The sequence below is a fragment of the Ochotona curzoniae genome, unplaced genomic scaffold (assembly GCF_017591425.1).
Source record: "Ochotona curzoniae isolate NIBS_2020 unplaced genomic scaffold, NIBS_Ocur_1.0 patch49, whole genome shotgun sequence".
In the NCBI taxonomy this organism is placed as follows: Eukaryota; Metazoa; Chordata; class Mammalia; order Lagomorpha; family Ochotonidae; genus Ochotona; species Ochotona curzoniae.
In genome coordinates this window covers 118,569-136,260 of record NW_024467027.1, presented here as the reverse complement: position 1 = coordinate 136,260, position 17,692 = coordinate 118,569, and the positions used below count along the sequence as shown (strand labels likewise).

General features: G+C 47.2%; 2 protein-coding genes across 5 annotated transcripts in view; both read right to left on the bottom strand.

Moving 5' to 3' along the window:
- LOC121168063 (paraspeckle component 1) overlaps window positions 1-13,175 on the bottom strand; it is an 83,034-nt gene extending 69,859 nt beyond the window's left edge. For 2 of the 4 annotated variants that reach the window (XR_005885685.1, XR_005885684.1), the window contains exons 1-2: window positions 12,643-13,174; window positions 5,621-5,922 (exon numbers count right to left, since the gene is read on the bottom strand). Coding sequence is in view for 2 of the 4 variants with exons in the window: in XM_040997832.1 (XP_040853766.1) it covers window positions 5,621-5,922; window positions 12,643-13,008 (668 nt within the window). In the remaining 2 variants the exon portion in view is untranslated. Of the gene's footprint in view, window positions 1-5,620; window positions 5,923-12,642 lie in introns of all 4 variants that reach the window. The other 2 variants (XM_040997832.1, XM_040997833.1) reach the window with 2 other exon arrangements.
- The window catches only part of LOC121168066 (zinc finger MYM-type protein 5-like), a 31,530-nt gene continuing 26,981 nt past the window's right edge, over window positions 13,144-17,692 (bottom strand). The window contains exon 7 of the mRNA XM_040997836.1: window positions 13,144-13,374. Within this exon, the coding sequence (XP_040853770.1) occupies window positions 13,144-13,374 (231 nt within the window). The remainder of the gene's footprint in view (window positions 13,375-17,692) is intronic.

The following is a 17,692-nucleotide window of genomic DNA, read 5'->3' as shown; positions in this document are numbered from 1 at the left end:
AAATGTGATATGGGGACCCTAACAAGAGACTAAGCTAAAAAGCCAAATACTTGCTTCTGTATTTAACTGCTGATTTTGAAAATTTAAGCATATAGGCGTCAGTGCGATGCAAGCTGATCCTATGCCTGTGGCACTGACATCCCACATGGGCATGAGTTCATGTCCTGGCTGTTCCATTTTCATTCCAAATTCCTGCTAATGGCTTGGGAGAGCAGCACAGGAGGGCTCAGTCTAAGCCACTAAAACTACCTATGGAATGAACCAGCAGATGGAAGACCTGTCTCTCCTTCTCCTGTAAAATCTGCCTTTCAAATAAAAATAAATCTTTTGTAGACAGTATTTAGTTGCCATTCTTAAAGATCAAAGGCGCAAATCACCCTCCGGAACTAGAAGCACAGAAGCGAGCGTGGGGCCGTCACCATGGCCTAGCACATTAAGCCTTTGCCTGCAATGTCAGCAGAGGTTTGAGTCCCGGCAGCTCCACTTCCCACTCAACTCCCTGCAGAAGACAGTGTGAGTGCGTGGACCCCAATACCAACATGGGAGACCCTGAGGAAGCTCCAGGCTCCTGGCCTAGGATCAGGTCAGCTCTGGCCACTGTGGCCACTGGGGGAGTGAACCAGCAGATGAAAAGATCTTCTCTGTCTCTCCTCCTTTCTGAAAATCTGACTTTCCAATAAAAACAAATCTTTAACAAAAAGGAACTCTTGGGCCCGGCGTGGTGGCGCAGTGGTTAAGGTCCTCGCCTTGCAAGCCCCGGGATCCCATATGGGCGCCGGTTCTAATCCCGGCAGCCCCGCTTCCCTTCCAGCTCCCTGCCTGTGGCCCGGGAAAGCAGTCAAGGACGGCCCAAAGCTTTGGGAACCTGCACCCGCATGGGAGACCCGGAAGAGGCTCCTGGCTTTGGATCAGCATAGCATCGGCCGTTGCGCTCACTAGGGAGTGAATCATTGGACGGAAGATCTTCCTCTCTGTCTCTCCTCTCTGTATGTCCACCTTTCCAATAAAAATAATAAAATAAATCTTTAAAAAAAAAAAAAGGAACTCTTTAAAGAAATTTTTAAAGAGTATAACATAGAAAAGCAATAAATCATTTTTCTACCAAATTAATAAAAACGAAAGATAATTTGAAAATACAATGTTAAATATAACAAGGAATTGAGGCACACTAAACGTTCAAAATAAGTTACATTATCTATGTTCTTTCAAAATAAAAACTAATCATAGTAAACTTAATATAATTAAACCTAAACATGATGGTACTGGGACCTTTGGGAGGTACTCAGGTCACCAGCTAGAGACCTCCTCAACAGGGTAAGTAAATGCCCTTATAAAAGACATCTCATGGGGCTGACACCAGGGTTAAGCCTCCACCTGCAGAGCCATCATCCCATAGGGACACGAGTTCTACTCCCAACAACTCCACTTCCCTTCCAGGAAATGTGCCAGGGAAAGCTGCAGAAGAGGGTCCAAGTCCCCAGGCCCCTGCATCCACCATGGGAGACCCAGAAGCTCCAGGCTCCTGGCTTTAGACTGGCCCACTTCTAGCCACTGCGGTCATCTGCGGTGTGAATCAGCTCATGGAAGATCTGTCTCTTCTCTGTGAATCTGCCTTTCAAATAAAAACAAAAGTTCCCTGGAGAAAACAATGGGACTAGATCAGCAAGAAGGAGAGAAGGTAACATGACTGAGAAGTAAGGCCTGTGACAACTTGGGCAGAGCAATCTCTTCACAAAGGGAAGGTCAAGTCTGACAAGGAACAAGCTGGCTGTGCTGTAAAACAGTAGCTGTAGTGTGAGTGATTAAACAAAAACAAAGTGAAAACACTTTAAACACAACCAAAACTAACTTCTGGAAGCACCGTAAAAAATTCAATTATCCAAACATGAAAGTATCTGAATGATCCCTCCCAAAACTAACAGCACCAAACAAAAAATATGAAGAATCTTTAACAGCAAAAAAAACAATAAAAAAGAGGCCAGCATTGTGGAACAGCATGTTAAGCCCCTGTCTGACATCCCACAATGACACCAATTCAAGTGCCAGCAGTCCCACTTCTACTCAAGTGTTTGGGTCCTTGAACCCATGTGGTTCGAGCCCTAACGACCAGCCCCGCACGGCCTAGCTCTGGCCACTGTGGCCATCTGAGCCCTGAACCAGCAGCTAAAAGGCGCCTCTCCCTTTCAAACACATATGTAAACCAAACTGGAAGCATAGTATCTCATTTCAAAGTTTTCGAGTTACATAATTTTAACTGTAATTGGAAATATAATCATCAATGTAACACAATGTAGGGTGACTGATTTTTTTCCCCCAGATAGTTGACAAATATGCAAAGGCAATATCAGAAATCATATTTTCTATTAATATGCTAAAACTAGCTATCTACATGAAAAAAATAGATTTTCAGTACACTTCATCCTTAAGATGAATCACTTTTATAAACACGCAAGTATAAAATTTTCCCCAAAACGAAGCTAAAAAAAAAAGGTAGAAAACTTAAGTTAGGCAAAATTTCAGCCAAGACAAAAAAAGCAAAAACTGAAATAAAATTGAAGAAAGGTACTTAATAAAACTAAAACTCCCCCCATCCCAGCTGTAGGCACCTCAGCAAGTTTCACACTGCTAGGAGCAAAGCAGCCAACAGCGTGGTTAACACCACATTTGTGCACACCGCACCAGGGTGCTAGCACAGCTGCTTTTTTTTTAAAGATACATGGGGAAGGTGGGCAACTCCAGGCTAGGACATGCCATCCAGCCCCCAGGTTGGGTAGGTGGTTACAGATGGCCCAAGAAAGGGGGTCTGGGGAGTGGAGTGGGAGTAGCTGAGGTCTTGTTTGACAAGGGAAGAATGACTTCTGGGGTCTTCCAGAAACTGGACCACTGCTCTCACAGAAAAGCAAGGAAGCGAAGACAGAGTGGGTTATAGAGGGGTACCGGAGGACATGTCTGGGACAGGCCAAGGCACCCATCCACATGGAACACCTGGGCTGGGCTAAACAGCACCGTCTGCCCTCCAATGAGTCACATAACAGCTGGGGGGGGGGGACGGGACTGGGGGCGGGCTTATGCCTGGCTGGGCTAGGCTGCAGTACCATCCATGAATGCTGGGGCAGCAGCACCCACCAAACAGACAGAATCAGATGTGGGATCAGATTCTTTTTTTTTTTTTTAAGTAATATAAGTTTGGGTAAATTCATGTCATATTTTCTTTTTTTTTTTTTAAAAGATTTATTTCTATTATTATTTTTTTTTATTGGAAAGGCAGATACACAGAGAGGAGAGATAGAGAGGAAGATCCTCCATCCGATGATTCACTCCCCAAGTGAGCGCAACGGGCCGATGCTATGCCGATCTGAAACCAGGAGCCTCCTCTGGGTCTCCCACGCGGGTGCAGGTTCCCAAAGCTTTGGGCCGTCCTCGACTGCTTTCCCAGGCCACAGGCAGGGAGCTGGAAGGGAAGCGGGGCTGCCGGGATTAGAACCGGTGCCCATATGGGATCCCAGGCGTGCAAGGCAAGGACCTTTAACCACTTGTGCCACCGCGCCGGGCCCTGGGGTCAGATTCTGTAGAGCAATTGTGGGTTCACCTCTGTGGGAATGCAGCACCTGCTGTTTTGCATGGAGAACTCGGGGTGGTGATGGGCTCACTCAGCCTGAACGGTGGAACACACATGAGCCAGGGATGGGAGGGAGGTTGGCTGGGCCAAGCTTCAGCACATACTGACACATACAAAGGCCAGGACTGAAGACAGCCCAGGTCAAGCAGGACTGCAGCACCTGCTGGTGTGCAAAGAGCCAGGACAGGGAATGGACCACACCCACCTGGGCTAGGCTGCACACCAGCCAGTGACAGCTGAGACTGCAGGTGGGCCATTCCTGGCTAGACTGAAGTAGGACTTAAGTACCCATCAGCATGTGCAAGACCCAGGGCTGGGAACAGGCCTGGTGGGGGAACTCTGGGGACTCCCTGCTAGGCTGCAGCTGCACCCTGAGCAGTGTGAGAGCCAGGGCTGAGCATGGCTGCAGCACCCACTGGTCCTCACAAAAGTCAAAGCAGATGAGGGACAAGCCAGGCTAGGCCATGGCTCCTACCAGTTCACGTAACAGCCTGGTCTGAGGGTGGACCAGGCTGGGCTAGGCTGCAGGACCTATCAATGAGAGCCAGAATCGATGTGACCACTAGGGCTAGGCCACGGTACCTTGCCAGTGAGTGCAGACAAAACAAACTAAAACTGCTCTAACTCAGACAGTTAAAAAGCAAGCTACAGACTAGGAAATAGATACATGCACATAGATTTTTCAGTGAGAAATCGAAAGCACCCAAAATTTAAAATTGAGCAAATAGTATCAAGCATTTATAAAAAAAAAAAAAAAAATCAGTCACCAGGAGAGTAAAAGTTACACCACTATGAGACTAAAAACATCAAATGTGGTGAGAATATGGAGCAACTAAATATCTCTCAGCAACTCCTGGCATAGCTACTTTGGAAAATCAATTTGGTAGTTTCTTATAAAGTTCAACACACAGTAATTTACCCAAACTAGACAAAAACATAATACTCACAAGGAGCCTTCTACAAATGTTCAAATAGCTTTAGTCACAACAGCCAATAGTTGAAAATAACTAAAATAGTATTTACATATATAAACCATTGGGCAAACTATTATGTCTACACAATGGAATCAGACTCAGCCACAAAAACAAAATACGGTTCTCAGAATGATACCAATCTTTGAATGAAAATTCAAAAATACTATGTTACGCAAAACAAATCACACAGCCAGCAGTATTGCAGCACAGTGGGTTAAGCCTAGCTTTGAATCCTAGCTGGCTACTCCAACCCTCTGGCCAGCTTCCCGCTAATGAATGCACCCAAAAGCAAAGGATGCAGCCCACGTCCTTGGCTGCTGCCGCCATGTGGAAGACCTGGACTGAACCTGTTCAGAGGAAGGTATACCCTCCCTTTACCCAACCCTGCCTTTCAAGTAAGTGAATCTAGAAAAATAAAAATGTATAAACCAGACACAAAACAACAAATACTTTCTTTAATACTAGTTAACAAAAGGTAATCTACAGTAGTATACAGATCACTAGCTATCTCAGATAAGGAAAATTAAATATAATCAAATATTTGAGTAAGTGGATGACAGAAGTGTTCCTGACTAGTGCACAGTAGGACATTTATTAAGGTACATGGAAATTTATACACACAAGATGTTTAAATAAATAAAGCTGATGAAAATTTCTGTTCTGGCTCAAGTGACTAATGCCCTCTACCCTGCAGCACAGGCTTCGCACACGGTGCGAGTGTGTGTCCTGGCTGCTCTATGTCCCTCTCTGCCACAAAGAAAACAAAATTTTAGTGCATTTTTAAATAACAAGATTTATCAATGTCCCTTAAGTGAAAATCATAAAACATTGCTGAAATTTTAATTATGAATATTTGAAGAAAGCTGACTCTAGCATTACACAAAAATTCCTTATTTATATTGAATAGTCACTCGATACATAGTTACCATACGCCAAAACAGTATGAAGTGCAAGGAAAGGTAGAATTCTACAGCAGAGGCAAGTGCGTGTGTGGCCAGGCAGGGGAGGCCCAGAGCTTAACACTTACGTGGTCAGCAGGAACGCCCCGTCTCCACATCTCTCCAAAGCCTTTCGCGCAGGCGGTTTTGCAGCGAATTCTACAAAACCTTTTCCAGTAGCTCTTCCACGGTCGTCCACGACCACAACAGCTTTCTCAACTGGACCAAACTGGGAAAACGCTTGTTCGAGAAGCTCGTTGGAAACAACCGGAGAAAGATTCTTGACAGTCAGGGCTGCTCCGTGTGTAGCAAACCGAATTCGGAGAGGCCGGCTCTTCAAAATGGTGCCGTCCAGCTCTGCTTTGGCAATCTCAGCCAGTGTTCTGGATTCCTTTTCAGGAGGAAAAAACATTTTGTAAATATGACAGCAGCACAAAAATATAAAATAGTCGTTTGCTTCTACTGAGAGCTAAGTGACTTTAGGAAATGACTAATGGTCTGTCACAACATCTTTTTATTAAAAGTCCCACCCCAGGTCCCACCCCAGGGGTGGCAGCCTAGCAGCTAAATCTCTCCTTGAATGTGCCGGGATGTGCCTTGAATGTGCCAGTTCATGTCCCAACTGCTCCACTTCCCATCCAGCTCCCTGGGAAAGGAGTTGTGGCCTGGGAAAGCAGTTGAGGACAGCCCAAAGCCTCGGGACCCTGCACCTGCGTGGGAGACCTGGAAGGGGTTCCTGGGTCCTGGCTCCAGATCCGCACAGCACCGGCCGTTGCACTCACTTGGGGAATGAATCAGTGGAAGGAAGACCTTCCTCTCTGTCTCTCCTCCTCTATGTACATCTGACTTTGTAATCAAAATAAAATAAATCTTAAAAAAAAAAAAAGATTTATCTGTTTATTTATTTGTTTGAAGGGCAGAAAGAGAGATGCAGGTGGGGTGAATATTCCAAACTCGTTTTACCACCTATATCGCCACACAAAGCCAGGTCTGGGTCAGGCTCCCGTGTGGGAATCCCACAGTGGTGGCTAGGCCCAAGTGCTTGATCTACTCCCACTTCCCTCCCGGGCACAGCAGAAAGCTAGAGCAGATGGGAGCAGCTAAGACTGGAATCATCACACTCACACAGGATGCCACACTGTAAAGAATGGGTTAAGCCACTGTGCCACAACACGGATGCCTCTCCCTGATACTGATGGAAGTTGAGCACACGGCCAAGTCTCCACCTGCAGCCCAGTCGTCCCATACAGCCACAGGGATTCAGATCCCAGCCGCTGCACTTCCCAGCCTACGGCCAACAGCAGACCTCCGTCCTCTCTACCTCTGACTTGCAACAGAATAAACAAAGCACACGGACATCTGCAACTAGAAAATACATCCAATGCCGAGATCACAGGTAACTTCCCCCCACTGGAATTCAAACTTGATATCTACTACCAGCATGTAAATGACAACAACACATAAACTTAATAGTCACATACTTTCCCACTGCGTTGTGGGCACTCTCCAGGGAGGAGAGAAGCTTCAGAGGCACATGTTGGTTAACCACAAGTATACTACCTTAAGAAAAATGGTTCGAGGTCAAGAAGTTCCTTACACAATCCCTAAAGTGCTCAGGACACCTTGTGAATATTCATCTATACCACTATATTTTGCAAAGATAAAATAAGTTAACACTTCCAGATATATTCAAAATCGTGCCTTTATTACCCTTAACTCCGAGTAGTAGCACAGCATACTATTTAAACACCTATAAAGAAGAGCACTTTCCTAGGCAATACATCATACAATGCAACAACCCTGCAAGGAAGATTTCCGGCTGGGACTCCTAAGACTCTGGGGAGCCAGCGCAGGGACTCAACAGGCCGATCCTCTGCCTCCAGAATCCCATACTATTCTAGCCATGGCTGCTCAGCTTCCAGCTCTGCCCTTGGCCTGGCACCATGTGGGAGAGCCAGAGGAGGCTCCTGGTTTTCTTGTTTTTTTTTTTTTTAATGAATCTAGACTTCCCCTTTTTCTTTCATATCATTTTTTTAAAGATGTATTTATTTTTATTACAAAGTCAGATATACAGAGAGGAGGAGAAACAGAGAGGAAGATCTTCCGTCCGATGGTTCACTCTCCAAGCGGCTGCAACGGCTGGAGCTGAGTCCATCCAAAGCCAGGAGCCAGGAACCTCTTCCAGGTCTCCCATGTGGGTGCAGGGTCCCAAGGCTTTGGGCTATCCTCGACTGCTTTCCCGGGCCACAGGCAGGGAGCTGGAAGGGAAGTGGGGCTGCCGGGATTAGAACCGGCGCCCATATGGGATCCCGGGCGTGCAAGGCGAGGACCTTAACCACTGCGCCATGGTGCTGGGCCCAAAAAAAAAATAAATTTTTAAAAATGAAACAAAAAAAGTTCTTAGTACAGGGTGGGTATTTGGTCTCATGCTTCAAATGTCTATAGCTCCACACCCGGTCCCCAGCTCCAGCTCCTGATTAAACCTCCCACTCATGTGGACGCTGGGGAGGCAGCGGCTGAGGTCCCACCTGCAGCTGTTTTGGGTAACTAAGGGGTGAACTAATGGCCGAAAGCATGTGTTCGCTTATGACTTCTCTCTCTTACTCAAATCTGAAAAAACACTGTCAAGTAAAACTTGAAATAGATGAGGTATAGTTAGATGACAACGCTCTATAAATCACAAGAGTTTGAACTAAACAAATGATGCATGCATTTGGACCTGGCACAGTGGCCTAGCAGCCCAAGTCCTCACCTTGAATGCGCCGTCATCCCATATGGGCGCCAGTTCTAATCGTGGAAGCTCAACTTCCCATCCACCTCTCTGCATGTGGCCTGGGAAAGCAGTTGGGGACAGCTCAAAGCCTTGGGACACTGCAACCGTGTGGGATACCCAGAGGAAGCTCCTGGCTCATGGCTTCGGAATGGTGCAACACCAGCCATTGCGGACACTAGGGGAGAGAATCGTTGGATGGAAGAACTTCCTTTCTGTCTCTCCTCCTCTCTCTATATATCTGACTTTGTAATAAAAATAAAATAAATCTTACAAAAAACCCCGAAAATGTTTTATTATCCAGCTAATTAAAATTGCCCACTACAAAGCTGCTAAGTTAATGAATACAACGAAATCCACTGGGAAGGAGGGGACAAGACAGAGTGGAAGGGAAAATCATGAGCCTAAAGAACCACAGAATGAAAAAGAATTCAAATAAAATCTGTTGCTACAACCGTAATTAAGCTTCAAGTCAATTAATAAAAATGTATTAAATAACTATCAATATATCCATATTGTGAAATGTTCCATGTTAACAAGAGAATCTAATGACATGAAAAAATGTTAAAGATATATTAAATTTTGGGCCCAGCATGATAGCGTGTCAGTTAAGGTCCTTGCCTTGCACACACCGGGATCCCATATGCAGCCTGCTGTCTCTCCCCTTCTCTCTCCGTAACTCTGATTTCCAAACTCACACCAGTTCTAGGTCACTCTGCTTCCACTCCAGCTTCCTGATAATGCATCAGGAAGGCAGCCCCTGGTGGCACAGAGGCTTGGCTCCCCATGGGCCACAGCATACCTCAACAGAGTCCTAGGCTCTGGGTTGGTTTGCCAGACCCAAGCTGCTGTTGCAGGCACCTTGGGAGTGCAGAGGCAAGCAGAACACTTCCGTCTCTGCTTCTCACAAAGACAAAAATATGTAAAAATAACAAAAGGAAATCAACATGCTGCTTCTTTCCCCAAATGGCCACAATAGCTGCAACTGAAAACAATCTCACACCAGGAGCCTGGGGCTTCTTTCAAGTCTCCACTGGGGTTCAGGGGTCCAAGGACTGGGGTCAGGCTCCGCTGCTTTCCCAGGCCACTTGTAGATTCTCAGTGAACAGATTAAATGAGAAGATGTTAGAGACCCAGGGTCCACAATTTCAGCGGCCTACACAGACTAAGAGATCTGAAACGGCTGGACATGGACCACCACTTTGTGAATTACCCTTACAGATACACAGTTTAGTAAACCAAAAGCAGAAAATAATTCAACACAAACTGAGACCGGTTTAACTATATTGAACTAATTTTAAAATGTATTCAACCGCTTCCCATATGGGCGCCTCCAGTCTTGACTGCTCCACTTCTGATCCAGCTCCCTGCCCGTGGCCTTGGAAAGCACTGGAGGACGGCTCAGGGCCTTGGCACCCACATGGGAGACCCAGGGGAAGTTCCTGACTCCTGGCTTGGGATGGACTCAGCTGCAGTCACTGAGGTCAATGGAGGGTGACCAAGTGAGAGGAGGATCCTGTCTGTCCTGCTCTCCGCAATCCGCCTTTCAAATAAAAGAAATAGATCTCTAAAAGAAAAGTACAACTTTTCAGTTAGTTTAACTTTAATCTAAAGTCCATAGTAAAATGTGTTGAAAATGCACACGCAGGCTACTTTATCCTTAATTTAACAGAAGTTCACAATATGAACTGTGATCTTAAAAAAAAAGTCTCAGTCCTGTCTCAGTGGCCAAATCCTCACCCTGCAGGTGCCAGGATCCCATGAAGGCACCAGCTCAGTTTCTCTCCCAGCTGTTCCACTTCCCATCCCTACCTGTGTCCCAATAAAGCACGGCCCAAAGCCTTGGGACCCTGCACCTGCTTGGGAGACCTGGAAGAAGCTCCTGGCTTCAAATCAGCTCAGCTCTGGCTGTTATGGTCACTTGAGGAGTGAACCAGTGGACAGAAGATCTTTCTCTCTGTCTCTCCTTCTCTCTCTATATCTGCCTTTCCAATAAAAACAAATCTTTAAAAATAAAAAGTTTATTTTTATTGAAAGGCAGATTTACAGAGAGAAGGAGAAACACAGAGAAAGATCTTTCATCCACTGGTTCACTCGCCAAGTAGCTGCAACAGCTGGAGCTAAGCTGACCTGAAGTCAGGAGCCAATAGGGTCCCCCAGATTGCCCATGTGGGTGCAGTGTCCCAAGGAAGTGGGTCATCCCCCACTGTTCCTCCCAGGCCACAAGCAGAGAGCCGTGCTGAAAGTGGAGCAACGGGCACTAGAACTGGTGGCCTGACACCCACTGGTGAAGGACTAGCCTCCTGAGCCACTGTACCACCTCCCATTACGATCTTACATGAACAGCCACTTAGTATCTTTTCCCAACCAATACATACTATTATTACTGACTCCACACAGTATCAATTTATTTCACCCCATGAATTAAGCAGAAAACCCACAACTATTAAGAAAATGTACTGCACTTAAAAGCTTATCCACAAAGTTCTTTCCAAAAATGTAAATCAGATAAAATTACACTGATATTTTAAAGCAAGCGTAATACATCCAGTCACTGAAGCCACTATACCAATATTTATATTTAGATCAAGTATGTATCGAGTTGTCTAAGTAAAAAAATATTTGATGCATTTTAAAATTGACCTGGTTCAGAGCTGAAATCAAACTGCAATATTCCCCCAGATAGTCAAATTTTGTAACAAACTTGTAACATTGCTACACAGAGCATTTGGAGTGCCAATGGGGGGGAGCACAAGACAGGGGGGCGGCCTTTCTCATCTCTCATTTGCTAGTGCAACCGGTTTGTTTTTTTTTTTTTAACCACAATTGAGCCGTGCTATCCAACACAACAAGTGGTCTCTGTCACGTGCCTATTTAAAGAATGGATACATAACACATCACACAACTTCATCCAGCCATGTTTACAAAGGAAAAACCATTCCATCTTGACAGCAAGCTCCACAGGACACCCGGGGTGTGCCAACCAAGGCAAGTGTCACCGCAGCAGCCTGAAAGATAAGGAAAAGCCTTCCTCTCCTCAATGGGTTTGTTCTCCGGTTTGTTTTCAAGCAAAAGGCTTTTTAAAGAGGTCCGTACGGCCCCTTCATTCTTGTGCCTGCAGAAATACCCATTTCAGCACGGAGTAAGATGGTGCCAGGGGCCAAGCATGATGGGCATGTTACATAACATCCTTTTGGCAAGTTTACCCAAAGTTCCTTCACTGTGAAAAACCTAATTTCCTTAAGATAATTTTTGCATGTACACAAGTTTTCTCTAGTTCTACAAGCTGTACTAAGTACATTATCTGTAATTACGTCTTCAAAGTGCAGTGATTATTTCACTTGAATTTTAAGGAGAAGTCCTTATGTTTCACTAACCCCAGTTGGACGTTCAGAGGTGGGTCTGTTAAAAAAAAAAAACAAAAACAAAATCACAACCGTCTCTCCTATGAAAGACTTGGCGCTGTCCACACACAGCCCAAATTCGATTTTGAAAGCCCGGCGCGGTGGCGCAAGTGTTAAAGGTCCTCCCCTTGCACGCCCGGGATCCCATATAGGCGCTGGTTCTAATCCCGGCAGCCCTGCTTCCCTTCCAGCTCCCTGCCTGTGGCCCGGGAAAGCAGTGGAGGACGGCCCAAGGCTTTGGGAACCTGCACCCGTGTGGGAGACCCGGAAGAGGCTCCTGGCTTCGGATCGGCATAGCATCGGCCCGTTGCGGCTCACTTGGGGAGTGAATCATCGGACGGAAGATCTTCCTCTCTGTCTCTCCTCTCTGTATATCCGCCTTTCCAATGAAAAAATAATAAAAATAAATCTTTAAAAAAAAAAAAAAAGAAAGTTCAAGGGACGGTAAGAAAAGCTGCCTGTGCGCAACGACCACCAAAACCACAGAGAACAGGCCCGCTCTGAAACAGAGAGGACGGCTGGGGAAGGATGCCCCTGCAGCGTTGACGACAATGATGAATTCGCGCCGAGGAACCCCAACAGAGCTGGCCTTGGCTGCTGAGTGTGAACCCCCTCCTCAAGGCTCACACACTGCAAAAACCACGGGGCACGGCGTCCGCTCCCCGCGTGGACGAGCAGCGGGCAGGAGGCACAAAGCCCCCGGTGCCAGGAGACCATCTTCCCTCGACCCGGAGAAGCAGGGGCGAGCTCTCCCTGCAGAGGGACCCCGCGGGGCCGGGCCGGGAAGGGCAGAGAATGGGGTTCCCGACCCAGGAAAGCCTTGCAGGGAGCCGATCGGGACGCTGGCCCCCCACGCCCACGGGGGAACATGCGGCCAGACCCAAGATGGGGTCCGAGCCGTCGGCCGCCCCTTTGTTCGGCCGCCCGCCAGCCTTACCAGGCGGATGAAACCGAAGCCGCGGTCGCGGTTGATGAAGACCTCGCTGGGCTCGCCATAGCGCTCGAACAGACGCTTGAAGTCCTCCTCCGTGATGTCGGTGGGCAGGTTGCCCACGAACAGGCGACAGCGCTGCGTGTACGTCTTCTCGCCCGGCTTGAGGAAGCTCTTGATGTCGATGGTGAAGCCCACCTCCTCCTCGGGGTGGTCGTCGGCGGCCGCGGCGGAGGCCGGCGCCGACTCCCCGGCCAGCGTCAGCGCCATGGCCGGCGCGAGCTCCGTCTCTCCCGCCGCCGACTCGAGGGCGCGAAGGCGGGCAGGGTTTTTCTCAATGCGCACTTGCTTCAGGTTGCCCCTTAGCATCATCTCAACGCGTTCGCCTCAGATACCGGTGGCGGGCCTCGCTCTCGGGGCGTGGACGACTCTACATAGAGCTGGGCACGCGAGCGAGGAGAGGACCGAGACGACCTCCGGTGACTCACGCCCGCGGGAGCCGCACGTTCAAAATGGCGCCGCCGCCAGCTGCAGTTGGAAGGCGAGACGCCGGCCCGGGCCCCGCCCCTCCTCCCGGGCCGCGCCGGGGCGCCGTGTGCGCGTGCGCACGGGCTGCGCGTCGCCAGGCCTCGGCGCGGCGCCCTGCAGCCTCGCTCCCGGCTTCCCGACGCACTTCCGGGGCGGGGCGTATGCCGAAGGCAGCGCGGCGTGCCAAGACTTCAGGATCACGTCTAGGCCCTTAAGCATCAACACCAATGATCACAGACTACGGCAAAACGTGAGCATTTTTGTATTTAATATGTGCTATTCAATAGCGTATTTCCCAGTTAATGTAAAAGCCTTTCCTGTATCAACAGCAGGGTTTTTAAATGCAGCTGCTGAGTAATCCCGCTTTTTAAAAAAATTCTTTATTTTTATTGGAAAGGCAGATTTACAGAGAGAAGGGAAAAAAACATCTGCCATCCACTTGCACACTCCCAGAGTGGCTGCAACGGCAAGAGTTGAGCTGATCCGAAGCCAGGAGCCTCTTCCAGGTCTCCCATGTGGGCGCAGGGTCCTAAGGCTTTGGGCCATCCTCCACTACTTTCCCAGGCCACACGCAGGGAGATGGGAAGTGGAGCAGCTGGGACATGAAACAGCACCCATATGGGAACCCTGTGCATGCAAGGCAAGGACTTTAGCCTAGGGCACCCATATGGGAGACCCAGAGGCAATTCCTGACTACTGGCTTAGGATGGACTCAGGGCTGGGTCCTAGGTTATCCAATTCTATAAAAGAATTGTGCTGGAATGGTGAACTATTGGAACCACTTGATCGAGTATCTCAGAGCATGCCCCACATCCGGGACTTAGGGTGGGTGGGAAACTGGATGGGGCTTCTTCCTCTATATCCCCCTTTACCTCAGATACATGAAGGAAGCGGTATGGAAGTGATGGTCTTGCCCACTTCCCTGTAGCCCTTGAACCTTTTTTACCCTAATTAAATATGTAAGGATTGTCAAAATAAAAAAAAAATTTTAAATAAAAATTTAAAAAAAAAGAATTGTGCTGATGATTATTGACTTGAGAGAGAGCAAAATTGCTTATAAAATTAATACGACCAGATCATGAACTTCCATTCGCCAAAAACTTACAGCAAAGATCACCAAACATTTTCTATGAAGACACAAGAAGTAAACATTTGCGATTTGCAGGCCAGTGTTCATCTCAACCATTCCACCGTGTCCCATTCGTGTCCTGGCATGCTGTGAATTTTCTACATATGACAAAGAACTCATGATGACATTGCAAAACGTTGCAGTTTCTCATACAGCTGAACCTTTCCATGCTTGACAACAGTAACCCCATTCTAAATCTGAGTGAAACAGCATGCTCAGAAAAAATATCCCATATGGGTGAGATGCCCACGTCTACCCACTGCATTGTGGCTCAGCAGGTCCAGGCACCCCCAGCAAAACCAACTTCTCCTGTGGCCAACAGTTCAAGTCCCACCTGCTCTGCTTCCTGTCCAGTTCCCTTTGAGTGCATCTAGGGAAGCAGCAAAGGTTGAGCTGAATGCCCATACCCCTGCATTCAGGTGGGAGACCTGGATGAAGTTCCCAGCTACTTTCAGCTGCCCCAAGCTCTGGCCACTGCAGCCACTTGGACAGTGAACCAGCAGATGGGAGGCCTCTCTCTCTCACCTTCTCCATAACTCTCCCTTTCAAATATGTGGGAAGACATGTTGAATCTTTTGCCAAAAAGCTAATTGAAGCTCTTCTGGAAGGCCTGGGAGATGTTGATATGGAGATGAATGGACAGGAAACTTCCTGGTCCACAGGTTTAGATAAAGGACTTGCTGATTATGCATTTGGGATCTGTCTCTGGCTGTTGAAATGTAAAGGGATCGGAGCCCCCTCCCCCGATGTCTACTTGACACCCTTCAAGGAGTGACAGAGAGGTCTTCCATCTGACAATTCACTTCCCAAGCGGGGCCCATATGGGATCCTGGCACATGCAAGGCAAGGACGTTAGCCACTAGGACACCATGCCGGCCTGTCTTTTACAAGTCTGATCCTGGCAATAAGCTTCTGGCTATGTGACCATCACGGAGGTCCACGCCACGAATGTTATTATAGGCTTCGTGCACCAAATCAATCGCTGCTGGACAGTGAACAAATAAGTTTTTTTTTTAATTAATATGAATATGCCACATCTTCCATATCATGCTTTGACTCCCGACACCAGCTTCTGCTAATAGATTCGGGGCAGCAATTATAATTTCCATGATGGGTTTCTGATAGCCACAAGAGAGGCCTGCACTGAGTTTCCGGTTGCCACTCCAGCCTGGCCCAGCACTAGCTGACCGATGTGGGGGTCTGGGGAATGCACCAATGAGTGGGGTGTCTCTGTCTCTCAGTCTTTAAATTGAATTTTGAAAACTTCTATACAAATGTTCATAGAGGCTTTATTTACAATCAACAAAAAGGAAACAAACCAAATCTCCTCCAATTGAATAATGAACAAATAATAAAGGCAATACAGAAATACTCTGCAATACAAAAAATCCATGAACTATTGATAGAAGAAACATTGTTTAGAAGTCCAACATGTTTCATTTTAGAAAAAGCAAAATTGTAGCTGTACTCCTCTTAGGAAGTGCATGGTTTTCCAGCACATCTTACAGGAAAGGAGCTAAAGGATGGACCATGTGACATTCCTCCTGGTCCCTCACAATATTAAGACCGCTGCCCCCTCCCTCTTTGGATGAAAATTCCCAGTTCAGGGGAACACCATGGCAAGGTAGCTTAAGCCTCCACTTGTAGTCCAGCATCCCATATAGACAAGGTTTTGAGTCCCAACTGCTCCACTTCCAATCAAGCTTTCTGTTAAGGCACTTGGAAAAGCAGAGGAAGCTGGCTCAAGCACTTGGGCCTCTGCATCCACCTGGGGAGACCCAGGAGCAGTTCCTGCTTCCTGATTTTGGTCAGGCAGCCCTTGTAGACAATAGAAGATTGAACCAGCAGATAGAAGCTCTCTCAGTCTTTTCTCTCTATCTCTCTCCCTCTTTCTCTCTCTGCAATTGGGCTATAAAAAATAAATAAAATCCTTTGAAAAGAAAAAAATTTTAAAAAAAGAATGTGTTCCTGGTCTTCATCCAGTTGTAGCCTACTGGTAGCCACCTTGTTGCATGACTGCTCACATGGGTAGCCACCATTGGCCTTTGGCCATTGGCCTTCTCTCTGTGTATCTGTTCACTGCTGGTGATGTATTTCTTCCTATAAACCTGGATTGCCAACTGGCTGGCCTGTGATGTGTCCACGCACAGCTTGTACTTCGTCACCCCTTTGGTAGGCATGGATTGCATGCTGTGCTTCTGTCTCAGCTTTTTGCAATGACACTTAGGCATAATCTTCCTACAGCTGTGGAAATGACATTGAAATGAGTTTTTCCGTTCTTGCTTCAGTTTGAAGTCACAAAGGCATTGAACTTCATTTTGGCTGCTACCACTCCACCAGTGAAAGCAAAAAGGAACTGAAATAGGCTACTGAATATAATCAAAGCAAGCTTCTTGACCAGAAGCCATATCCTATCCCCCTCGACTCCCTTCATGAATGGTTCGCATCCTCAAACCATCAAACTAAGGGAAATCCCATTAGCTCTACTACATTCAAAATATATCCTAAATACAAACGTTCTAAACCAACCCATTACCACTGGGTAGCCACCAGTTATTAAGAACTATGACCTCCCTGCTTTGAATCCCCTTCTACTTCAGCCCTCACACTTCACATGTAGAAGCCTCTAATTTCCGATACCAAAGAAGATGAGAGCATGTGGAAACAGTCGCTATGTAGAAGTAACTGACATTAATGAGGTGATGAGTCTGGGCCATAACTGATATTAACATCGTTATAAACAGGGCTTGACACTTGCAACACTGTGAAGAAATAAATATTTAGTGTTTAATTGTGGCAGTTTTTTTTTTTTTTCATGGAATCCCTAACAGCTAACACTGAGGCAATGGAAGTATTAAAGCAGAAGATTGCCTTTTTGAAGAAGCTGAAACTGGAATGGTGGATAGTCTGCAGCTCACAGAAAGAGAAACCAAGGAGAAAGAGCAGAGATGGAATATTACGGTCAAAGGGCAGGGAAGATATGTTTTGACTTGGTCCTAAGCAATAGAGGGAATGGCAACAAGAAGTTTAATTGAAGGAAAATAATCTTTACCAACAATCTATAGGATTTGATTTCTGGGGGTCTCAGGACAGGGCATCTTCATGCTGGGATCCGTGGCTCCAGCAACCGCGTGCATGTGGTAAGCTGTCCCTGGGCTCGCAGGTTGCTCCCTTCAGGGTGAGTAAACCAAGGGGGGGAGGTTTCCATGACTGGGCAGGGCCAGGGCCCACCCGCCATCATCACTGAGCAGTGGATGGGATTGGGGAGGGGCACAACCTTGGGCCTGGCAGTTTAAACTTCCTGCAGCCTCCTTGCTGCTGGTGGGCCTCAGGCCAGGGCTTCTCTATGCTGGGATCCCTGACTCCAGCCACCACGTACACATGGTGAGCTGTCAACGG